At 45.8% G+C, this 25,586-nt stretch overlaps 1 protein-coding gene across 3 annotated transcripts in view; it reads left to right on the top strand.

The window, feature by feature from the left end:
- Nucleotides 1-357: 357 nt before the first annotated feature.
- The window catches only part of TSHZ2 (teashirt zinc finger homeobox 2), a 255,581-nt gene continuing 230,352 nt past the window's right edge, over nucleotides 358-25,586 (top strand). The window contains exons 1-2 of one of the 3 annotated variants that reach the window (XM_082272180.1): nucleotides 358-450; nucleotides 12,925-12,995. In XM_082272180.1, coding sequence (XP_082128306.1) covers nucleotides 12,956-12,995 — 40 coding nt within the window. In that variant the 5' untranslated portion in view covers nucleotides 358-450; nucleotides 12,925-12,955. Of the gene's footprint in view, nucleotides 451-12,525; nucleotides 12,545-12,568; nucleotides 12,996-25,586 lie in introns of those variants that run through there. The other 2 variants (XM_082272181.1, XM_082272179.1) reach the window with 2 other exon arrangements.

Raw genomic sequence — 25,586 nt, 5'->3', positions numbered from 1 at the left:
TGGTCAAACATTCCCATAGACGCTCCTAAACCTTGTGGACAGCCTTCCCAGAAGAGTTGAAGCTGTTATAGCTGCAAAGGGTGGGCCAACTCAATATTGAACCCTACAGACTAAGACTGGGAGGCCATTAAAGTTCATGTGTGTGTAAAGGCAGGCGTCACAATACTTTTGACAATATAGTGTAAATGAGTGTGTATCTGTGTGTATTATTTTGTATCTTTAGTAAACGTGTATGTATCATTTTGTATCAGTATGTAACAGATTATGAGCCTTATCAGGCATCTCTGTAAAGGTTTGTTGGAAAGCAGCCAGGACCCTGCTTCCCAGGCTGTAACAATGTAACGTCTTCCTCTCCAGGGGAATCCCCTTCTGTACAGAGCCGGACCTGAGCTGACCTACATAAAGGAGCACTCTGCGGTGGGACATTGCAAGCCTGGTGCAGCATGACAGGTAAGGGTTACATACTGAGTGTGCCCTCTTTTACCCTGGGGTGAGGTGGAGAGCACAGAGCTGCAATGAGACATAGGGTGGTACGCTACCAGTGGGGGGACATCCTGTGCAGGCAGGAGGCAGCAGGGGGACGCTGTGTAGCTGTCATGGGGTGTTATGCTGGGCAAGGAATAGCGAGGCCTTCTGCATGGATGGTAGTTGTAAAGGAAGAGGCAGGGGATAGTAGTTATAGAGTGGGCGGGGTAGTAGTTGGAGAGAAGGCATGGTGTATAAGTTGGAGAGGAGGCATGGGGTAGTAGTTGGAGAGCAGGCACGAGGAAGTAGTTAGAGGAGAGGCACAGTCTAGTAGTTGGAGAGTAGCCAGGGAGTAGTGGTTAGAGAGAGGAGGCACAGAGTAGTAGTTGCAGAGCAGGACTAGGGTAGTAGTTGGAGAACAGCAGGCATGGGGTAGTAGTTGGAGAGCAGCCACAGGGTAGTAGTTGGAGATCAGGCACAGGGTAGTAGTTATAGAGCAGGCACAGGGTAGTAGTTAGAGAGCAGGGATGGGGTAGTAGTTGGAGAGCAGGCACAGGGTAGTAGTTGGAGAGCAGTCATGGGATACAAGTTTGAGAGGAGGCACAGGGTAGTACTGTATTTAGAGAGCAGGGATGTGGTAGAAGTTGGAGAGCAGGCACGGGATAGTAGTTGGAGAGCAGGCACAGGGTAGTACCGTAGTTAGAGAGCAGGGATGGGGTAGAGGTTGGAGAGCAGGCACAGGGTAGTAGTTAGAGAGCAGGCACAGGGTAGTAAATAGAGAGCAGGCACAGGGTAGTACCGTAGTTAGAGAGCAAGGATGGGGTAGAAGTTGGATAGCAGGCACTGGGTAGTAGTTAGAGAGCAGGGAAGGAGTAGTAGTTGGAGAGCAGGCACGGGGTACTAGTCGGAGAGCAGGCACAGGGTAGTACCGTAGTTAGAGAGCAGGGATGGGGTAGAAGTTGGATAGCAGGCACAGGGTAGTAGTTAGAGAGCAGGGAAGGAGTAGTAGTTGGAGAGCAGGCACAGGGTAGTAGTTGGAGAGCAGGCACAGGTTAGTAATTACAGAACAGGGATGGGGTAGATGTTGGAGAACAGGCAGGGGGTATCTGTTGGACAGCAGGCACAGGGTAGTAGTTAGAAAGCATGCACAGGATAGTAGTTTGAGAGCAGGTAGGGGGTAGTTTGAGAGCAGGCATGGGATAGTTGGAGGGCAGGCACAGGTTAGAAGTTAGAGAACAGGCAGGGGGTAGTTGTTGGAGAGCAAGCACCGGGCGGTAGTTTGCGAGCAGGGATTGGGTAAAGTTGGAGAGCAGGCACAGGGTAGTAGTTAGAGAGCAGGGATAGGGTAGTAGTTAGAGAGCAGGCACAGTTTAGTATTTAGAAAGTAGGGATGGGGTAGTATTTGGAAAGTAATTGTAGAGCAGGCAGCAGTTGGAGAGCAGTCACAGGGTAGAAGTTGAAGAGCAGGCACAGGATAGTAGTTGGAGAGCTGGCACAGAGTAGTAAGTAGAGAGCAGGGATGGGGTAGTAGTTGGAGAGCAGGCATGGGGTAGTAGTTGAAGAGAAGTCACAGGGCAGTATTTGAAGAACAGCAGGCATGGGGTAGTAGTTGGAGAACAGGCACAGGGTAGTAGTTGGAGAACAGGCACAGGGTAGTAATTGGAGAACAGCCAAGGGGTAGTAGTTGGAGAACAGCCAAGGGGTAGTAGTTGGAGAACAGCCAAGGGGTAGTAGTTGGAGAACAGGCACAGGGTAGTAATTGGAGAGCAGTCACAGGGCAGTAGTGAAAGAACAGCAAACATGAGGTAGTAGTTGGAGAGCAGTCATGGGATATAAATTTGAGAGCAGGCACAGGGTAGTACCGTATTTAGAGAGCAGGGATGGGGTAGAAGTGTGAGAGCAGGCAGGGGGTTGTTGTTGGAGAGCAGGCACAGGGTAGTAGTTAGAGAGCAGAGATGGGGTATAAGTTGCAGAGCAGGCACGGGGAAGTAGTTAGAAAGCATGCACAGGGTAGTAGTTAGAGAGCAGGTAGGGGGTAGTTTTTGGAGATCAGGTATGGGGTAGTTGGAGAGCAGGCACAGAGTAGTAGTTGGAGAGCAGGCACAGGGTAGAAGTTGGAGAGCAGGCACGGGGTAGAAGTTGGAGAGCAGGCACGGGGTAGTAGTTAGAGGGCAGGCAGGGGGTAGTAGTTAGAGAGCAGGCACAGGGTAGTAGTTGGAGAGCAGGCACCGGTTAGTAATTAGAGAGCAGGGATGGCGTAGATGTTGGAGAGCAGGCAGGGGGTATCTGTTGGAGAGCAGGCACAGGGTAGTAGTTAGAAAGCATGCACAGGATAGTAGTTTGAGAGCAGGTAGGGGGTAGTTTGAGGGCAGGCATGGGAGAGTTGGAGGGCAGGCACATGGTAGTGGTTGGAGGGCAGGCACAGGGCGGTAGTTTGCAAGCAGGGATTGGGTAAAGTTGGAGAGCAGACACGGGGTAGTAGTTAGAGAGCACGGATAGGGTAGTAGTTAGAGAGCAGGCACAGGGTAGTAGTTGGAGAGCAGGCACGGAGTAGAGTCTGCATGTCCTTCATCACCAACATCCTCAGACCATTCCGGTGTCTCGTCGCTTCTGCCCCAGTAAAGTTTCTGCCCTCCAGTGCCGAGCTCCCTGCTTAATACCAACCCAGGGAAATGAATGGCTGCCTACCAGCTCAGTGCAGAGAGTTACTTCCTGCCTGGGGTTAAGGCCGTTCAGCTCCAGCTGAAGAAGATCATCATGCAGGCAGCACTCTGGTGGGCTCCATTCCTGCCTCTTGGGGCCCCTCCAACAGTGGTGGAAAGCCAGGGCCTGATAGTTCCGCCACTGCCCAAGACACCTGGCATCTTTCTCTGTCCCTTCTTCCTCCCCTACCGCCACCTCTCCCCTCAGCTCACAATAATCATTCATGATTGAGAGAGAGTGCCGACTCCTGGCTGCGCCCCTAGGTGGCAATGCGCCCTAGGCGGCTGCCTAGTTTGCCTAGTGGAAGCACCGGCCCTGGTAGTTAGAGAGCAGGGATGGGGTAATAGTTAAAGAGTAGGCACGGGGTAGTAGTTGGAGAGCAGGCACAGTTTAGTAGTTAGAGAGCAGGGATGGGGTAGTATTTGTAAAGTAATGGTAGAGCAGGCAGCAGTTGGAGAGCAGTCACAGCGTAGCAGTTGTAGAGAAGGCACGGGATAGTAGTTGAAGAGCAGGCACGGGATAGTAGTTGAAGAGCAGGCACAGGGTAGTAATTAGAGAGCAGGGATGGGGTAGTATTTGAAGAGCAGTCACAGGGCAGTATTTGAAGAACAGCAGGCATGGAGTAGTAGTTGGAGAGCAGTCATGGGATACAAGTTTGAGAGCAGGCACAGGGTAGTACCATAGTTGGAGAGCAGGGATGGGGTAGAAGTTGGAGAGCAGGCACAGAATAGTAGATAGAGAGCAGGCATGGGGTAGTAGTTGGAGAGCAGGCATAGGGTAGTAGTTGGAGAGCAGGCACAGAATAGTAGATAGAGAGCAGGCAATGGGTAGTAGTTGGAGAGCAGGCACAGAATAGTAGATAGAGAGCAGGCATGGGGTAGTAGTTGGAGAGCAGGCATGGGGTAGTAGTTGGAGAGCAGGCATAGGGTAGTAGTTGGAGAGCAGGCGTGGGGTAGTACTTGAAGAGCAGTCACAGAGCAGTAGTTGAAGAACAGCAGGCATGGTGTAGTAGTTGGAGAACAGGCACGGGGTAGTAGTTGGAGAACAGGCACAGGGTAGTAATTGGAGAGAAGGGATGGGGTAGAAGTTGGAGAGCAGGCACGGGGAAGTAGTTAGAAAGCATGCACAGGGTAATAGTTAGAGAGCAGGCAGGGGGTAGTTTTTGGAGATCAGGTATGGGGTAGTTGGAGGGAAGGCACAGGGTAGTAGTTGGAGGGAAGGCACAGGGTATTAGTTGGAGAGCAGGCACAGGGTAGTAGTTGGAGATCAGGGATGGGGTAGAAGTTGGAGAACAGGGATGGGGTAGAAGTTGGAGAGCAGGGATGGGATAGTAGTTAGAGGGCAGGCACTAGGTAGTAGTTGGAGAGCAGGGATGGGGTAGTAGTTGGAGAGCACGCATGGGGTAGTAATTGAAGAGCAGGCACAGGATCATAATTGGAGAGCAGGCACAGGACAGCAATTGGAGATCAGGCACGGGGTAGTAATTCGAGAGCAGGGATGGGGTAGAGTAGTTGAGCAGGCACAGGGTAGTAGTTGGAGAGCAGGCACAGGGTAGTAGATGGAGGGAGTAGTAGATGAAGAATATGTATAGGGGTAGTAGGTGAAGAACTGCCACAGGGCAGTAGTTCAAGAGCAGCCACAGGGCAGTAGTTGATAAGCAGACAAGGGGCAGTAGTTGAAGAGCAGGCACAGGGTAGTAGTTTATAAGCAGGCACAGGGCACTAGTTGAAGAGCAGCAGGCACAGGGGAGTTGTTGAATTACAGCAGGCACAGGGGAGTCATTGAAGAGCAGCAGGCACAGGGGAGTCTTTGAAGAGCAGCAGGCACAGGGGAGTCTTTGAAGAGCAGCAGGCACAGGGGAGTCGTTGAAGAGCAGCAGGCACAGGACAGTGGTTGGTTATCAGGCACAGGACAGTGGTTGGTGAGCAGGCACAGGGCAGAAGTTGGTGAGCAGGCACAGGGCAGAAGTTGGTGAGCAGGCACAGGGCAGTAGTTGGTGAGCAGGCGCAGGTCAGTAGTTGGTGAGCAGGCACAGGTCAGTAGTTGGTGAGCAGGCACAGGGCAGTAGTTGGTGAGCAGGCACAGGGCAGTAGTTTGTGAGCAGGCACAGGGCAGTAGTTTGTGAGCAGGCACAGGGCAGTAGTTGAAGAGCAGCAGGCACAGGGCAGTAGTTTGTGAGCAGGCACAGGGCAGTAGTTTGTGAGCAGGAACAGGGCAGTAGTTGAAGAGCAGCAGGACAGGGCAGTAGTTGGTGAGCAGGCACAGGTCAGTAGTTGAAGAGCAGCAGGCACAGGGCAGTAGTTGAAGAGCAGCAGGCACAGTGCAGTATTTGAGAAGCAGCAGGTAAAGGGCATTAGTTGGTGAGCAGGCATAGGGCATTAGTTGGTGAGCAGGCACAGGGCAGTAGTTGGTGAGCAGGCACAGGGCAGAAGTTGGTGAGCAGGCACAGGGCAGTAGTTGGTGAGCAGGCACAGGGCAGTAGTTGGTGAGCAGGCACAGGGTAGTAGTTGGTGAGCAGGCACAGGGCAGTAGTTGGTGAGCAGGCACAGGTCAGTAGTTGGTGAGCAGGCACAGGGTAGTAATTGGTGAGCAGGCACAGGGTAGTAGTTGGTGAGCAGGCACAGGTCACTAGTTGGTGAGCAGGCACAGGGCAGTAGTTGGTGAGCAGGCACAGGGCAGTAGTTGAAGAGCAGCAGGCACAGAACAGTAGTTGGTAAGCAGGCAAAGGGCATTAGTTAAAGAGCAGCAGGCACAGGGCAGTAGTTTTTGAGCAGCCACAGGACAGTAGTTTTTGAGCAGCCACAGGGCATTAGTTAAAGAGCAGCAGGCACAGGGCAGTAGTTGGTGAGCAGGCACAGGGCAGTAGTTGGTGAGCAGGCACAGGGCAGTAGTTGGTGAACAGGCACAGGGCAGTAGTTGGTGAGCAGGCACAGGGCAGTAAGTGGTGAGCGGGCACAGGGCAGTAGTTGGTGGAAGGAAAAGGGGGATTCCTGGCTATGGGGAGGAGGTAGGAGGCACAGGGCAGTAGGTGGAAGGAAGAGGGAGATTCCTGGCTGTGGGGAGGAGGTAGGTTGTACAGGGCAGTAGGTGGAAGGAAGAGGGTGATTTCATGCTGTGGGGAGGAGGTAGGTTGTACAGGGCAGGAGGTGGAAGGAAGAGGGGGGATTCATGCTGTGGTAAGGAGGTAGGAGGTACAGGGCAGGAGGTGGAAGGAAAAGGGGGATTCCTGGCTATGGGGAGGAGGTAGGAGGCACAGGGCAGTAAGGTGGAAGGAAGAGGGGGGTTTCATGCTGTGGGGAGGAGGTAGGTTGTACAGGGCAGGAGGTGGAAGGAAGAGGGGGGATTCATGCTGTGGGGAGGAGGTAGGAGGTACAGGGTAGGAGGTGGAAGGAAGAGGGGGATTGCTGACTGTGGGAAGGAGGTAGGTTGTACAGGGCAGGAGGTGGAAGGAAGAGGGGGGTTCCTGGCTGTGGGGAGGAGGTAGGTTGTACAGGGCAGGGGGTGGAAGGAAGAGGGGGGATTCATGCTGTGGGGAGGAGGTAGGAGGCACAGAGCAGTAAGGTGGAAGGAAGAGGGGGGATTCATGCTGTGGTAAGGAGGTAGGAGGTACAGGGCAGGAGGTGGAAGGAAAAGGGGGATTCCTGGCTATGGGGAGGAGGTAGGAGGCACAGGGCAGTAAGGTGGAAGGAAGAGGGGGGTTTCATGCTGTGGGGAGGAGGTAGGTTGTACAGGGCAGGAGGTGGAAGGAAGAGGGGGGATTCATGCTGTGGGGAGGAGGTAGGAGGTACAGGGTAGGAGGTGGAAGGAAGAGGGGGATTGCTGACTGTGGGAAGGAGGTAGGTTGTACAGGGCAGGAGGTGGAAGGAAGAGGGGGGTTCCTGGCTGTGGGGAGGAGGTAGGTTGTACAGGGCAGGGGGTGGAAGGAAGAGGGGGGATTCATGCTGTGGGGAGGAGGTAGGAGGCACAGAGCAGTAAGGTGGAAGGAAGAGGGGGGTTCCATGCTTTGGGGAGGAGGTAGGTTCTACAGGGCAGGAGGTGGAAGGAAGAGGGGGGTTCCTGGCTGTGGGGAGGAGGTAGGTTGTACAGGGCAGGGGGTGGAAGGAAGAGGGGGGTTCCATGCTTTGGGGAGGAGGTAGGTTGTACAGGGCAGTAGGTGGAAGGAAGAGGGGGGATTCCTGGCTGTGGGGGGGAGGTAGGAGGCACAGGGCAGTAGGTGGAAGGAAGAGGGGGATTCCATGCTGTGGGGAGGAGGTAGGAGGCACAGGGCAGTAGGTGGAAGGAAGAGGGGGATTCCATGCTGTGGGGAGGAGGTAGGAGGCACAGGGCAGTAGGTGGAAGGAAGAGGGGGATTTCATGCTGTGTGGAGGAGGTAGGTTGTACAGGGCAGGAGGTGGAAGGAAGAGGGGGGATTCCTGGCTGTGGGGAGGAGGTAGGAGGCACAGGGCAGTAGGTGGAAGGAAGAGGGGGATTTCATGCTGTGTGGAGGAGGTAGGTTGTACAAGGCAGGAGGTGGAAGGAACGTAGGGCTGAAACAACGAATCGATTAATCGACATCTAATCGCTGATGAAAATAGTTGTCAACTATTTTCATAATCTATTAATCGGTCAGCTGATTAGTTGTCCTGCATACAGAATGCATTATTTATTTACTTATCAGAAAATACAGTGCAACGCACATACAGCTCAGTACACCGTCCATACATGTATGTAGATGGCAGAGAACTTGTGAATGTGTGAGGCGCAATGCCTCATGGGAAATGTAGTCCTGGGCAAGAGAAGGAACCAAGTGATTCTAAAGGCAGAGGTTTTTATTTTTTACCTTGCTATATACTTTGCTTACAATCACTTTAAGGGTTCTGTGCAGGGAAGATCAGCATCTGAACCCTGCATATCTGACTTCTGGGCCAATTTTTTTTTATATACATACACATGATACAAGATATAAATATTTTCACTGTTTCACAGTAGAAATTATAATTATATTACAGTAGCGATTATCTGCTGTTTTTTTTTACTATAAAGGGCTTTTTTTTTTTTTAACCCCATCATGACAGGTGATTAAAAAAAAAAAAAAAAAAGCATGCTGCTGCTACTAAATGTCTTCTGCTGCCCATACATGTATTGGATTTTTGGACAAAAATATTTGCATCTATATTTATACAAAAATAATTTGTATATTTGTTGAATAGAAAAGTGTTGTTTGAAAATCCCACTTGCATTTAACATTCAAATTTTAAAATGAATTTAACTCCTGAGCAAAAACCACATCCACTATTTGAAGATTTGTTTGATCGAGAAGTTTTCCATTCTGCTGCTTCGAATGTTCCTGTCACTGTGGTTGACAACGAACACCGAATTGACCCCACTAATGGTTGTAAAATCAGATGTTTTTTTTTTTTTTTTTAATTTTCTAAAAAAATGTAGTTTGTGTATGGCCAGCATAAGTGACAGCAGGCGCAGGGAGCTTGTATCAAACTACCTGCTTATTAATAAGGGAGTGTGTCATGAATATTCAATACCAATCCGGTCTGAAAATTTGCAAAAAAGTGTTTTAGGTTTTTTCAAATTTTAAAAATATTGATCTCCGAGTCTGATATTTACCACATTTATACCTCTAATAATACATATATCTGTCTCAGAGTGGATTAAATATCCAACTATATAGCTGGATATTTATATTTACCACTGCATATAGATATTCAAGAATATTAACTAAGTTATACACCAACCTTTTTTTATTTTTTTTTAGGTTTTTATCTGATTAGTCGATTAATCGGAGCAATAATCGGCCAACTAATCAATTATGAAAATAATCTTTAGTTGCACCCTAGAAGGAAGAGGGGGATTCCTGGCTGTGAGGAGGAGGTAGGTTGTACAGGGCAGTAGGTGGAAGGAAGAGGGGGATTCCTGGCTGTGGGGAGGAGGTAGGTTGCACAGGGCAGGAGGTGGAAGGAAGAGGAGGATTCCTGGCTATGGGGAGGAGGTAGGAGGCACAGGGCAGTAAGGTGGAAGGAAGAGGGGGGTTTTTATGCTGTGGGGAGGAGGTAGGTTGTACAGGGCAGGAGGTGGAAGGAAGAGGGGGGATTCATGCTGTGGGGAGGAGGTAGGAGGCACAGGGCAGTAAGGTGGAAGGAAGAGGGGGGTTCCTGACTGTGGGGAGGAGGTAGGTTGTACAGGGCAGGGAGTGGAAGGAAGAGGGGGATTCCTGGCTGTGGGGAGGAGGTAGGTTGTACAGGGCAGGAGGTGGAAGGAAGAGGGGGGTTTCTGGCTGTGGGGTGGAGGTAGGTTGTACAGGGCAGGAGGTGGAAGGAAGAGGGGGATTCCTGGCTGTGAGGAGGAGGTAGGAGGCACAGGGCAGGAGGTGGAAGGAAGAGGGGGATCCTGGCTGTGGGGAGGAGGTAGGTTGTACAGGGCAGTAGGTGGAAGGAAGAGGGGGGATTCCTGGCTGCGGGGAGGAAGTAGGTTGTACAGGGCAGGAGGTGGAAGGAAGAGGGGGATTCATGCTGTGGGGAGGAGGTAGGAGGCACAGGGCAGGAGGTGGAAGAAAGAGGGGGGTTCCATGCTATGGGGAGAAGGTAGGTTGTACAGGGTAGTAGGTGGAAGGAAGAGGGGGATTCCTGACTGTGGGGAGGAGGTAGGTTGTACAGGGCAGGGGGTGGAAGGAAGAGGGGGATTCCTGGCTGTGGTGAGAAGGTAAGTTGTACAGGGCAGGAGGTGAAAGGAAGAGGGGGGTTCCATGCGTTAGGGAGATGGTAGGTTGTACAGGGCAGTAGGTGGAAGGAAGAGGGGGATTCCTGGCTTTGGGGAGGAGGTAGGTTGCACAGGGCAGTAGGTGGAAGGAAGAGGGGGGTTCCTGGCTGTGGGGAGAAGGTAGGTTGTACAGGGCAGAAGGTGGAAGGAAAAGGGGGGGGGTTCCATGCTGTGGGAGAGAAGGTAGGAGGTACAGGGCAGGAGGTGGAAGGAAGAGGGGGATTCCTGGCTGTGGGGAGGAGGTAGGTTGTACAGGGCAGGAGGTGGAAGGAAGAGGGGGATTCCTGACTGTGGGGAGGAGGTAGGTTGTACAGGGCAGGAGGTGGAAAGAAGAGGGGGATTCCTGGCTGTGGGGAGGAGGTAGGAGGCACAGGGCAGTAAGGTGGAAGGAAGAGGGGGGTTTTTATGCTGTGGGGAGGAGGTAGGTTGTACAGGGCAGGAGGTTGAAAGAAGAGGGGGGTTCCTGACTGTGGAGAGGAGGTAGGTTGTACAGGGCAGTAGGTGGAAGGAAGAGGGGGATTCCTGGCTGTGGGGAGAAGGTAGGTTGTACAGGGCAGGAGGTGGAAGGAAGAGGGGGGTTCCTGGCTGTGGGGAGGAGGAAGGTTGTACAGGGCAGTAGATGGAAGGAAGAGAGGGGTTGCATGCTGTGGGGAGGAGGTAGGTTGCACAGGGCAGGAGGTGGAAGGAAGAGGGGGTTCCTGGCTGTGGGGAGGAGGTAGGTTGTACAGGGCAGTAGGTGGAAGTAAGAGGGGGATTCCATGCTGTGGGGCGGAGGTAGGTTGTACAGGGCAGTAGGTGGAAGGAAGAGGGGGATTCCTGACTGTGGGGAGGAGGTAGGGGGCACAGGGTAGGAGGTGGAAGGAAGAGGGGGGTTCCATGCTGTGGGGAGGAGGTAGGTTGTACAGGGCAGGAGGTGGAAGGAAGAGGGGGGTTCCATGCTGTGAGGAGGAGGTAAGTTGTACAGGGCAGGAGGTGGAAGGAAGAGGGGGGTTCAATGCTGTGGGGAGGAGGTAAGTTGTACAGGGCAGGAGGTGGAAGGAAGAGGGGGATTCCATGCTGGGGGGAGGAGGTAGGTTGTACAGGGCAGTAGGTGGAAGGAAGAGGGGGGTTCAATGCTGTGGGGAGGAGGTAAGTTGTACAGGGCAGGAGGTGGAAGGAAGAGGGGGGATTCCATGCTGAGGGGAGGAGGTAGGTTGCACAGGGCAGGAAGTGGAAGGAAGAGGGGGTTCCTGACTGTGGGGAGGTGGTAGGTTGTACAGGGTAGGAGGTGGAAGGAAGAGGGGGATTCCATGCTGGCGGGAGGAGGTAGGTTGTACAGGGCAGGAGGTGGAAGGAAGAGGGGAATTCCATGCTGTGGGGCGGAGGTAGGTTGTACAGGTCAGTAGGTGGAAGGAAGAGGGGGATTCCTGACTGTGGGGAGGAGGTAGGTTGTACAGTGCAATAGGTGGAAGGAAGAGGGGGAATTCCATGCTGTGGGGCGGAGGTAGGTTGTACAGGTCAGTAGGTGGAAGGGAGAGGGGGATTCCATGCTGAGGGGAGGAGGTAGGTTGTACAGGGCAGGAGGTGGAAGGAAGAGGGGGATTCCTGACTATGGGGAGGAGGTAGGTTGTACAGTGCAATAGGTGGAAGGAAGAGGGGGTTCCTGGCTGTGGGGAGGAGGTAGGTTGTACAGCGCAGTAGGTGGAAGGAAGAGGGGGAATTCCATGCTGTGGGGCGGAGGTAGGTTGTACAGGTCAGTAGGTGGAAGGAAGAGGGGGATTCCATGCTGAGGGGAGGAGGTAGGTTGTACAGGGCAGGAGGTGGAAGGAAGAGGGGGATTCCTGACTGTGGGGAGGAGGTAGGTTGTACAGTGCAATAGGTGGAAGGAAGAGGGGGTTCCTGACTGTGGGGAGGAGGTAGGTTGTACAGTGCAATAGGTGGAAGGAAGAGGGGGTTCCATGCTGTGGGGGAGAAGGTAGGAGGTACAGGGCAGTAGATGGAAGGAAGAGGGGGATTCCTGGCTGTGGGGAGGAGGTAGGTTGCACAGGGCAGTAGGTGGAAGGAAGAGGGGGGATTCCTGGCTGTGGGGAGGTGGTTGGAGGCACAGGGCAGTAGGTGGAAGGAAGAGGGGGTTCCATGCTGTGGGGAGAAGGTAGGTTGTACAGGGCAGGAGGTGGAAGGAAGAGGGGGGATTCCTGGCTGTGGGGAGGAGGTAGTTTGCACAGGGCAGTAGGTTGAAGGAAGAGGGGGATTCCATGCTGCAGGGAGGAGGTAGGAGGCACAGGGAAGGAGGTGGAAGGAAGAGGGGATTCCATGCTGTAAGGAGAAGGTAGGTTGTACGGGACAGGAGGTGGAAGGAAGAGGGGGGTTCCATGCTATGGGGAGGAGGTACGAGGTACAGAAAGGTTAAGGAAAAGGAGGTAGAGAGAAGAAGAAGAAGGGGGGGGGGGGATCACTTGGCTGTCATGAGTGGTGGGGGAGAAGCAGGAGGCACAGGAAGACTCAGGACAAGGAGGTGGAGGAGGAAAGGCAGAAGGATAGTATATGGAGAGGAGGCACAGGACAGGAGGTGGAGAGGAGGCACAGGACAGGAGGTGGAGAGGAGCGAGGGATCACTGGCTGTCATCAGGTCGGGAGGCGGAGTTTGGTAATGTTCAGTTTGTAGAGTAGATGGATGTTGGCTGCCTCTGTGTGTGATAGAAGAGACGCCTTTTCCTCCCTGCCCATCTCACTCCCAGCCTGGCATCTGACAAGAGCAGTCAGTGGTGCCCCTGCCCTCCTCTCTCCCACCGCCAGCACCACCACCACCCACCACCTCCCCCCCTTGCACACCAGGGAGAGGGGGGGTCCCAGGATTATTGTCACCCTTGCGGATGATCAGCAGAACTGAGGACATCCATTGAAGAGAGGAGAGGAGGGAGAGAAGAGAGGAGAGGAGAGGGGGGGAGACTCTGCACATCACTCTCCAGGCAATCTGTTTTCTCTCTTGTTTTTTCCATTACTTATTTGCTTTGACCTGGATTGAAGAAGGGAGCTTGGAAGGAGAGGACGAGGCGACATGCCCAGGAGGAAGCAGCAGGCACCAAAACGGGCAGCAGGTAAGAACGCAACCCCCCCCCCCCCTTTACCTAAACACCCCCCTCTATAAATGTAATTTTCTCATGACCCCCCCTTTTCCTCTGCCCTCCATATCTCTTCAGCTGTTCCTGATCATCTCTTACACTCTCCATGCCTCTGCCCATCTGCTGCGTCTCCTCTCCAACTTTTCTTCCCATCTCCCAAGTCTGCTCCAACTTTCTGCTCCTTGTCTGGGATGGGGGGGGGGGGTGGTAATAGAGTGGCCTCCTGCTGAGGTCCCGCATCCACCAGGGGGGTGCTGCAGTTTCTTTTTTTTTCTGATGTGGGATTGTCATTGATGTATCAAGAGAAGCAAAAAATCACATAAAATGTTACTATTTGATACTTCCTGTTACTTCTGCAGTCAGCCGGCCTCCCCCCGCCGACTCAGCCAATCTCCTAAAGAGTTTCCCTTTAAGCCGGTTTAATTGCTGGACAAATAATAAAATGTCCTTGTTGTTTGCCAGGAATTTTTTTTTTTTATTTTGTAACGTTGTGTATTTTTTTTTTTTTAATGCTCGCCACAGCCGCACCCAGCAGGAAAAAAAAAAAAAGAAATCGTCCTTCCAGATGATTGCCAGCTTTGATTTGACACATGATTGATCACCTGTCATGTGGCGGCGTTTGATCTCTTTATTCTTGATCAGTATCTATAAATCATTTACCATGGTAACCGGAGAGACACTGACGCAAAACGCTGCCCTCTAGTTTCCCTCGCCCAGACCGCACAATTATTGTCTTGTTTGGCTGTTTTATGTAAGTGTCATTTTTTTTTTTTTTTCCTCCTGCTTTCTGTAGTGTGTCTGTGTCTCCGCCAGAAGCTGGCTTTTGAAGAGTTAGCAAAAAAAAAAAAAGAGCACTTCCATCTTTTATTTATTTATTATTATTATTATTATTATTATTATTTATATTTTATTTATTATTATTATTATTTATATTTTATTTATTATTATTATTATTATTTATATTTTATTTATTATTATTATTTATACTTATATTTTGTTTATTATTATTATTTATATTTATATTTTGTTTATTTATTTATTTATTTTATTTATTTATTTTTTTTTTAACTTCCTATGTCTAAGCCCCCATTCACACTGGGGCGACGCTACTTCGCACCGCTACCTCCGAGGTCGCGGTGCGAGCAGCGCGCCGCTACCTCGGAGCGGCCGCCACGGACTTCGTAACATTGAAGTCTATGGCGGTCGCCTCCTGGTCGCCCCAAAGAAGCTCCGGACCCTTTTTCTGAGTCGGAGCGACTTGTGTCGCTCCTATCAGAACGGGTCCGCAGCTTCCCTATGGGGGGGAACGGGGGCTAAAGCTGGATACACACTATACAACTTTTGTTGTTAGATTTCCTTTAGATTTACCTTCAGCTATGTAGTGCAAGGGCCACCTTGATTGCATAAAAATTTAAAAGGGTTTGACCTCATATTATATGGTTTTGGTAAATCTAAAGGAAAAAGTCTTCAGAAAATCTTATAGTGTGTATGGCCCATTAGATTTACCTTCAGCTATAGGGCCTGCCTGATTGCAAATAAACTGAAAGTGTTTAGATTTGACCTTATATTATATGGTTTTGGTAAATCTAAAGGAAAAAAATCTAAAGACAATTGTATAGTGTGTATGGCCCATAAAGCTGGATACACACTATACAACTTTTGTTGGTAGATTTCCTTTAGATTTACCTTCAGCTATGTAGTGCAAGGGCCGGCCTGATTGCATAAAAATTTAAAAGGGTTTGACCTCATATTATATGGTTTTGGTAAATCAAAAAAATCTAAAGACAATTGTATAGTGTTTATGGCCCATAAAGCTGGATACACACTATGCAACTTTTGTTGGTAGATTCCCTTTAGATTTACCTTCAGCTATGTAGTGCAAGGGCCGGCCTGATTGCAAATAAACTGAGAGTGTTTAGGTTTGACCTCATATTATATGGTTTTGGTAAATTATTATTATTATTATTATTTCAGGTACTTATATAGCGCTTTACATATACATTGTACATTCACATCAGTCCCTGCCCTCAAGGAGCTTACAATCTAAGGTCCCTAACTCACATACACACAGTAGGGCCATTTTTTTTTTTTTTTTAAATCTAAAAATCTAAAGGTGATTGTATAGTGTGTATCCAGATTTAGGCCTACAATTAATAAAAAAAAAAATAAATAAATAAAAAAAAAAAAAAAAGGGGGAATTCTGGGTCTGAAATAGTTGAAGTTGTAATACTGGTGTAACTTTCAAACTTCTACATATATTTTCCCGATTGGAAAAAAAAAAAAATAAATTTTTGAACCCAAGGCGCTCTGTGCTCTGTTGATTGATCTCATGTTCAAAGTTTAGGGTTGGGGGGGTCAACTGAACTTAGGTGATGCATTTCCAGTGGTGGGAATGGGAAGTGTGGCCTTTACCAGTATTTACTTTTTTTTCCCTTCCTTGCTTTGGTTCAGAAGCCCCCCCTGCGCAAGACGGTTTTAATTAGCAGGCTAAAGGAAACATGGCCGTGTCATTAATGGCACAACAAAAGGCTGTGTTTTACGGTTTGGTGGCTTATCCTCCCCCCCCCCCCCCCCCCCGGATAATGGGACAGGCCGCGCCAGGTATACAGCCGGATGCCTCTGTTGTGAATTTGTGCCTTTGGCATGCTCTGCCCTCCCTTGCCATCTGTAAACTTGTTATTTTATTATTTTTTTTTTTTTTGGGTGAATTTTTATTTTTTTTTTTTAGATATCTCATCAGTGAATGCCTGCCTCCCTGCGTGTTCCCATCAATCTGTATTGTCAGCATAGTGCAGTATTTAAATAGAGAGCTCACATTTGATTATTTACTAACATCCGACCGTCCGAATATTCTTACATTTTTTTATTTCTTATTTTTTTTGTGTTTTTGATATTATTATTATTATTATTCTTATTATTAAGGATTTCTATAGCGCCAGCAATTTACGCAGAGCTTTACAATATTAGAGGGAGACAGTACATAGACAATACAATAAAATACAAGAGGATTTAGAGGGCCCTGCTCAGAAGAGCTTACAATCTAATGGGGTAGAAAGTTTGTGATGGTGCTGAAGCCTCGGTTCAATTTAAACACAAATCTACAAAGCGACGGCGAAGTCGTTAACCTGGTTACCAATTAAAATTGCGCGTCTGTCTTCTCCTAGTTTGGAAGCTGTGCGAACGATTAATGATTAATGTTTCGGTTTTCGGGGGGGGGGGGGGAGGTAAGGCATGTAGTATGTTGATGCTCCTCGATGGTCTATGGTGGAGCAGCGTACGTCTTCTCTGCTCGGTGCTGGGAAAACGCTGGAGCTGCCCCATAATTAGATCTTGTGGTTTTAATTATAATTGCGGTGGTTCGGCGCAGAGAGAAAATACGTCTTTAACGCGAATGTATTTGAATCGCTTGTCCTTGTTGCCTGTTTTTATTTTTTGTTTTTTAATACGTTTTTTTTTCTCCCCTCTGAATGTAATAATTCAAAAATGTCTTTTTTTTTTTGTTTTTTAATAATTTTTTTTCTCCCCTCTGAATGTAATAATTCAAAAATGTCATTTTTTTTTGTTTTTTTTTGTTTTTTAATAAGTTTTTTTCTCCCCTCTGAATGTAATAATTCAAAAATGTCATTTTTTTTTTTTTTCGTTGCTTCCCAAAATAATGTTATACAGCTGCTACCTTTTTGAAGGCCCTGAACAATCCCCTGTTTTTTTTATTTATTTATTTATTTATTTTTTGCGGTGACGTAGAGACGACCCGAAGCCTATAATTTGAGGATTACACAAACGCATGCAAATATATTCACGCAGTGGGCTAGTTTGATTCCACCGAAGTAAATTGATGCAAACACCACGCCGCTAAAATCACAGCACTCACGCTGTGAATATTTTATGAGGGACTTTCAAGGGTGGAAAAAAAAAAAAAAAGAAAAAGGGGGACAACTTTATGTATGGGGGAGAGTTTTATATTAACCCCCCAAGTGCCACCAGCTCTGTCTTGTATCTGGGCTGACCCAACCCCCCCCCCCCCCCACCCCTCCATCCCCACCAGGCACCCCACAGGGTTTGATGTTTGTTGTCATAGGCGCATGCCATCAGTGGGTGAACTGGAAGATAATTAAGCGTTTGCAGCTACCTGCAATATGTTCCTGATGGAAAGTGAAGGTATGGCGTTTACCAACAGACACATCATAATTAAGAAGCGTTCGTTAAGGCGCCGTATATTGCTGTACGCCATCACAAGCCGGGGGCCTTAATGCATTTCTGTCAGTAGAATGAGACGGGGCCCTGACGATTTTATAAAGTGCGGCAAAGGGAAGGTATCAATTATACATGTATAGTCCGTTTATTTATAAGACTAATGCAAAATGCAAGACCGATCACACGTTCGTGTATAAAGGTGTATACACCTGTGTATGCGACTTAGTGTCTGTGTCTATATTATATATTTATATATATATATACTTTATATATAATTTTATTTTATTTTTATATATATATATCTATATATATATATATATATATATATTGTGTGTGTGTGTGTGTGTGTGTATATATATATATATATATATATACTTTATATATATACATGTATATATACTTTATATATAATTTTATTTATTATATATATATATATATATATATATATATATATACATATATACTTTATATATTATTTTATTCTATATATATATATATATATATATATATGTCTATATATATATATATATATATATATATATATATATATATATATATATATATATATATATATATATATACAATAAAAACACAGACCCTGGGTCACATACACAGGTGATATAAACAGACACTGGGTCGAACCTGTTATGATCGACATATATGTGTATATATATACTTTATATAATATATATATACTTTATATATAACTTTATTTTTTATATATATATATATATATATATATATATATTATTTTATATATATATATACAATAAAAACACAGACACTGGGTCACATACAGAGGTGATATAAACACAGACACTGGGTCGAACCTGTTATGATCTACATAGATATATATATCTATATAGATATATATATATATATATATATATATATATATATATATATATATATATCTATATATATATATGTAGATCATAACACGTTTGTGTATAAAGGTATATACACCTGTGTATGTGACCCAGTGTCTGTGTTTATATTGTTTATAATATATATATAGATATATATATCTATATCGATATATATATATATATATATATATATATATATATATAAAATAAAATAAAAATATAATAGAAAAAAATATAGAAAATATAGATATATAAATAGGATATATATATATATATATATATATATATATATATATTTCCTATTTATGTATCTATATTTCCTATATTTTTTTCTACTATATTTATTTATATATATATATATAAAATGTTATATATCCAAAGGTTCCCCCCTTATTAAACCAGAGCACCGCCATTTTTTTAAAAAAACTTTAATGATAAACTCTGAGACATACAGTATACACAATCCACGGTTCGCTCTGCACTTCCTCACTTTACTTTATCCAGAAAAATCCGGGATTATGGGACACCCCCTTTGTATTTGGTTTTGGGAACAGCTGTCTTATAACAGGGAAGGTGTCACGGTTCAATCCTCGCTCGTCCTTCCTGTAACATAGACATATCAAAGAAGTCAGGAAATGTTTATATTCTATGATGGCATTAAATTCTGGCTGTATGCAAGACTCCAACCACCCCCCCCCCCCCACCCCCTTTCCTACACACACAATTTAATGTGCCCCTAGGCAAGAGCCTTCTTCAACACAAGTGCATTTTCTGATTGGCACCGAGCGTTTACATCCGAGATGCCTATCGCCGAGCCTGTTGGGCTTTGCAGGAAGTGTACGGCTTCATTATCCAGCTCACTAATTGAAACTCCCACAAGTCCATCTTGTTTGGCGCGCACACATCTTGTCTACAGATTGTTTATCAGGGAAAAGAGCTGCAAAAAAAATTGCTCGTTGTCGTAGTGCTCGATATTAGAATATAACGGGGCTTAGTGGAGGAACATGGGGGGCTAAAGGGGACCTGTCATCTAAAGAATAACGGCAGGGCTTGTAGGCCCAGGCCTATGGAATGTCTGTGAACCAATCACATCCCAGAGGTGTGAATGGTGATCTGATGTCATTGGGGTGGATTTTTATGATGGTTTGAGAGAAGTGCTTCTAATTTTATTAATCACATTCTTTTGTTTCTTCCTTTTATTGCACATTGTTATTTTGAGTTTTCACTAGTGTATTTAAAATAAAACAAATATAAATATAGATCCCTTCCAGGTGATGACAGGTGAAAAATATAATATTTTACAATAACCGGCAATGGGCTTCTGCTTAGGGCCCTTCCAGGTGATGCTGCTGTTTGCATGTCTTCCCTACAATTATAATATTTTACAATCACTGACACCGGGATCCTACTAAGATCCCTTCCAGGTGATGCTGCTATTTCTATGTCTTCCATATATATATATATATATATATATATATATATATAATATTTTACAATAACCAGAACTGGGGTCCTGCTTAGATCCCTTCCAGGTGATGTTGGATTATATTTGTCTTTGCACCATATGTAATGTTTTATAATCACTGGCACCGGGATCCTCCTTAGATCCCTTCCAGGTGATGCTGCTGTTTGTATGTCTTCCCTACAAATATAATATTTTACAGTAACCGGCATTGGCTCCTGCTTAGGGCCCTTCCAGGTGATGTTGGATGGAGTTTGCATGTCTTCCCTACAAATATAATATTTTGCAGTCACCGACACTGGGATCCTGCTTAGATCCCTTCCAGGTGATGTTGTTGTTTGTATGTCTTCCCTATAAATATAATATTTTACAATAACCGGCACTGGGGTCCTGCTTAGAATCCTTCCAGGTGATGTGGGATTATGTTTGTCTTCGCTACATATATAATGTTTTACAATAACAGCATCGGGATCCTGCTTAGGGCCCTTCCAGGTGATGTTGGAGTTTGTATGTCTTCCCTATAAATATAAATATAATATTTTACAATAACTGGCACTGGGTTCCTGCTTAGATCTCTTCCAGGTGATGCTGCTGTTTGTTTGTCTTCCCTACAAATATAATATTTTACAATCACAGACACTGGGGTCCTGCTTAGATCCCTTCCAGGTGATGTTGGAGTTTGTATGTCTTCCCTGCACATATAATATTTTGCAATCACTGGCACAGGGATCCTCCTTAGATCCCTTCCAGGTGATGCTCCTGTTTGTATGTATTCCCTACAAATATAATATTTTACAATAACCGGCACTGGGGTCCTGCTTAGAATCCTTCCAGGTGATGTTGGATTATATTTGTCTTCGCTATATATATAATGTTTTACAATCACCGGCACCGGGATCCTGCTTAGATCCCTTCCAGGTGATGTTGCTGTTTGTATGTCTTCCCTATAAATATAAATATAATATTTTACAATAACAGCACTGGGCTCCTGCTTAGGGCCCTTCCAGGTGATGTTGGATTATGTTTGTCTTCCCTATATATATAATGTTTTTCAATCACCAGCACCGGGATCCTGCTTAGATTCCTTCCAGGTGATGTTGCTGTTTGTATGTCTTCCCTACAATTATAATATTTCGCAATCACGACACTGGGCTCCTGCTTAGGGCCCTTCCAGGTGATGTTGCTGTTTGTATGTCTTCCCTATAAATATAAATATAATATTTTACAATAACCGGCAATGGGCTCCTGCTTAGGGCCCTTCCAGGTGATGTTGGTGTTTGTTTGTCTTCCCTACAAATATAATATTTTACAGTAACCGGAACTGGGGTCCTGCTTAGAAATCCTTCCAGGTGATGTTGGATTATGTATGTCTTCGCTACATCTATAATGTTTTACAATCACTGCCACCGGGACCCTTTCCTAAATTCCTTCCAGGTGATGTTGGAGTTTGTATGTCTTCCTTAAAAATATAATATTTTACATTGACCAGCGCTGGGGTCCTGCTTAGATCCCTTCCATCTCATGTTGGAGGTTGTATGTCTTCCCTACAAATATAATGTTTTGCAAACACCGGCACTGGGCTCCTGCTTAGATCCCTTCCAGTTGATGTTGGAGCTTGTATGTCTTCCCTACATCATGCTTGAGGTGGTTGTGGCAGAATTAATAAACTTGCAAACACAATCATTTGAGTACAGTCTGTGATACTTTTTTAATTTTGCATCAACATTTAAATTTTTAGGAGAAGTTTTTGGGGTGTACCCCCTTCTTCAAGGTTCAAGCAGGAGCCTCGAAGAAGGGGGAAGACTCCAAAAGCTTGTCCTGAAAATTTAGATGTTAGTGCAAATAAAAAAAGTATCACAGACAGTATTCAGTTGTCTATGTTCTCCCGACAAATATAATGTTTTACAATCACCAGCACTGGGCTCCTGCTTAGATCTCTTCCAGGTGATGTTGGAGTTTGTATGTCTTCCCTACAAATATAATATTTTACAATAACCGGCACCGGAATCCTATTTAGAGCCTTTCCAGGTGATGCTGCTGTTTGCATGTCCTCCCTACAAATATATTATTTTACAATAACTGGCACTGGAGTCCTGCCTAGAGCCCTTCCAGGTGATGTTGGAGGTTGTATGTCTTCCCTACAAATATAATATTTTAGAAACATTGGAACTGGGGTCCCTGCTTAGATTCCTTCCAAGTAATGCTGGAGTTTGTATGTCTTTTCTGCAAAAATTATGTTTTACACTGGGGTCCCGCTTAGATCTCTTCCAGGTAATGTGGGTGTTTTTATTTCTTCCCTACAATTTGAATGTTTTACAAACACCGGCACTGGGCTCCTGCTTAGAACCCTTCCAGGTGATATTGGAGATTGTATGTTTTCCCTACATCGTGCTTGAGATGGTTGTGGCAGAATTGGAACGCTTGCAAACAAAATAATTTGAGTACAGTCTGTGATACTTTTTTTAATTTGCACTATCATTCAGATTTTTAGGACAAGCTTTTGGGGTGTACCCTCTTCTTCAAGGTTCAAGCAGGAACCTCCAAGAGCGGGGTACACCCCAAAAGTTTGTCCTGAAAATAAAAAAAAGTATCATGGACTGTACTCTGTTGTGTATGTCCTCCCTACAATTATAATGTTTTACAAACATCGGCATTGGGGTTCTGCTTGGATTCCTTTCAGGTCATGTTGGTGTTGGTATGGCTTTCCTACAAATATAATGTCTTACAAACATCGGCATTGGGGTCCTGCTTAGGTTCCTTCCAAGTGATGTTGGAGTTTTAACGTCTTCTCTACAAATATCATGTTTTATAATCACCAGCACTTGGGTTCTACTTAGATTTCTTCCAGGTCATGTTGGTGTTGGTATGGCTTTCCTACAAATTAGTCTTACAAACATCGGCATTGGGGTCCTGCTTAGATTCCTTCCAGGTGATGTTGGAATTTGAACGTCTTCTCTGCAAATATAATGTTTTATAATCACCAGCACTTGGGTTCTCCTTAGATTTCTTCCAGGTCATGTTGGTGTTGGTATGGCTTTCCTACAAATAAAATGTTTTACAAACATTGGCATTGGGGTCCTGCTTAGGTTCCTTCCAGGTGATGTTGGAGTTTGAACGTCTTCCCTACAAATATAATGTTTTATAATCACCAGCACTTGGGTTCTGCTTAGATTTCTTCCAGGGGATGTTGGAGTTGCTATGTCTTTCCTACAAATATAATATTTTACAAACATCGGCATTGGGGTCCTGCTTAGATTCCTTCCTGGTGATGTTGGAGTTTGAACGTCTTCTCTACAAATATAATGTTTTATAATCACCAGCACTTGGGTTCTGCTTAGATTTCTTCCAGGTCATGTTGGTGTTGGTATGGCTTTCCTACAAATATAATATTTTACAAACATTGGCATTGGGGTCTTGCTTTGATTCCTTCTAGGTGATGCTGAAGTTGGTATGTCTTTCCCGCATTTCCATGGACTCTTTCCTATAAATATAATACTTAAACTTCGGCATTGGGGGTGTTCCGTGAAAAATCCATACCCGTGAGAAAACCATACCCTCGTCACTTCCGGTTCCGCTACGGAGGGTATGGATTTCTCACGGTAGTTAAACTTGCGGCGGGTACATTAAAACACTTCGGGTGCAACATAAATCATGTCCTCTCCTATCGCTGTAACATCCCTCATCTCCGGTAATAAATATAAAAGCGGATCACGGAGCCGCGATCGCCGTCACATTTACATCTCATACTCCCGCCGCCGCTTTTATATTTATTACCGGAGATGAGGGAAGTTACAGCGATAGCAGAGGAGATGATTTCTGTTGCACCCGAAGTGTTTTAATGTACCCGCCGCAAGTATTACATTAGAGACAGTGCCGTGATAATTTCATGCCCACCGAGCATGCGCACTTCTCAAATTCTTTCTTCTTTAATCACGTATCCGGGCCTCTGAGCATGCGCACTGCTGCGCTGCTCAGCTGTTTCATACCGGAAGTGACGACGGTATGGTTTCTCCACGGGGTATGGTTTTTTAACGTTACAGGGGGTCCTGCTTAGATTCCTTCCAGGTGATGTTGGAGTTTTAACGTCTTCCCTACAAATATAATGTTTTATAATCACCAACACTTGGGTTCTGCTTAGATTTCTTTCAGGGGATATTGGTGTTGGTATGGCTTTCCTACAAATAAAATGTTTTACAAACATTGGGATTGGGGTCCTGCTTAGGTTCCTTCCAGGTGATGTTGGAGTTTTAATGTCTTCCCTACAAATATAATGTTTTATAATCACCAACACTTAGGTTCTGCTTAGATTTCTTTCAGGGGATATTGGTGTTGGTATGGCTTTCCTACAAATAAAATGTTTTACAAACATCGGCATTGGGGTCCTGCTTTGATTCCTTCTAGGTGATGCTGAAGTTGGTATATCTTTCCCGTTTTTCCATGGACTCTTTCCTATAAATATAATACTTTACAAACATTGGCATCGGGGGTCCTGCTTAGATTCCTTCCAGGTGATGCTGAAGTTGGTATATCTTTCCTACATTTTCGCAGACTCTTTCCTATAAATATATTATTTTACAAACATCGGTATTGGGGTCCTGCTTGGATTCCTTTCAGGTGATGTCGGAGGTACTATGTCTTTCCTACAAATATAATATCTTACAAACATCGGCATTGGGGTCCTGCTTAGATTCCTTCCAAGTGATGCTAAAGTTGGTATATCTTTCCTGCATTTCCATGGACTCTTTCCTATAAATATAATATTTTACAAACATTGGTGTTGGGGTCCTGCTTAAATTCCTTTCAGGTGATGTTGGAGTTGCTATATCTTTCCTACAAATATAATGTTTTACCAACATCGGCATTAGGGTCCTGCTTAGATTCCTTCTAGGAATCATGTTGGCATTTGTATGGGTTTCCCACATTTCCATTGACTCATTCCCACAACCAAAGTGTTGCCCCCCCTGGGTTTGTATGACCGTTGGCTCCTCGTGGGCGGGGACAGATTGTGATTGGTAAAGCCGCTGCCTAATGGGTTTGACGTTATCTTGGTTCTGAAAATAAAATAATTTGACAAGTGGCTTGTGTGATGAAAATAAATAACAGCTAGCAGTCAACTTTTTATTGCCTTTTCTGCTGAGGTCATTGGAAGTTCACGTCTCTCTATGGGCTCTTAGCTTAGCTGGTCTTCTAGCTCAGGGTGGGATTGTAGTATACTGCTTTTATCTGTTGTAGTATTGTGATTGGTTGATGTACACCACCAAGGCATAGCAAGAATTGTTTTAACTACTCTTTTGGCAACTCAGGACTCATGTAAATGTCCGATAGATTTTGGAATATCCTTTCATGCTTCTGAACAGTTAATTGTGAAGGGATCAGTCCCTCTGCTTTATAGGCCTTTGTGAAGGATTGGTACAGAAGGAGAACACTCTAAGTGTGTATACATTCTCCGACAGCTCCTATGCCTCATGTCTGGAACAGAGTCAAGTTGACGTGAACTGTTTTGCCCCAGATGCAAGCCTTTTTCTGTTAATACAAGAGGCAGGGCAGCCTCCGAAAAGCCCGAGCCACAGTCAGAGGGTCCCGTTAGTCCCTTGTCATTCCTGGTTCTGCTGACCTCCATTCACCTTATTAGTCCAGCCGTGAGGACGCTTCCTCTGCGAGGTCACTGAGTCTCTATTCCCCAGTCAATGCTCCACATAACCAGCTCCCTCCTAGATTATCATCGTAAGTCAAGGAGCCAAATCGCTTCACTCTGACCAGTGATTGAATCCGACAGCTCAAAAGCAAATTTGTTTTAAGTCATCTATTGATTTTCCTTTTTCATCTTTGGTATCAAGAGCCGAGTATTAACCCTGTTAAGATTATGAAAAGGAGAAAGGCCATTAAACGATGGATTAGTAAGTGATGGATCCCTAACTGTCCTCCAGAGCCTTCAGCCATCCTAATGCAAATATATATATGCAATTTCCTGGGGGCACTTAAGAGTATTAAACCTCCCTGGCTGGCCCGTGTCCTAGGGTGACTTCAAGAAAAAAGGGTCAC

Source organism: Pelophylax lessonae (genome assembly GCF_965119305.1).
Source record: "Pelophylax lessonae genome assembly, chromosome: 11".
NCBI lineage: Eukaryota > Metazoa > Chordata > Amphibia > Anura > Ranidae > Pelophylax > Pelophylax lessonae.
This window is presented reverse-complemented; position numbering and strand designations above follow the sequence as displayed.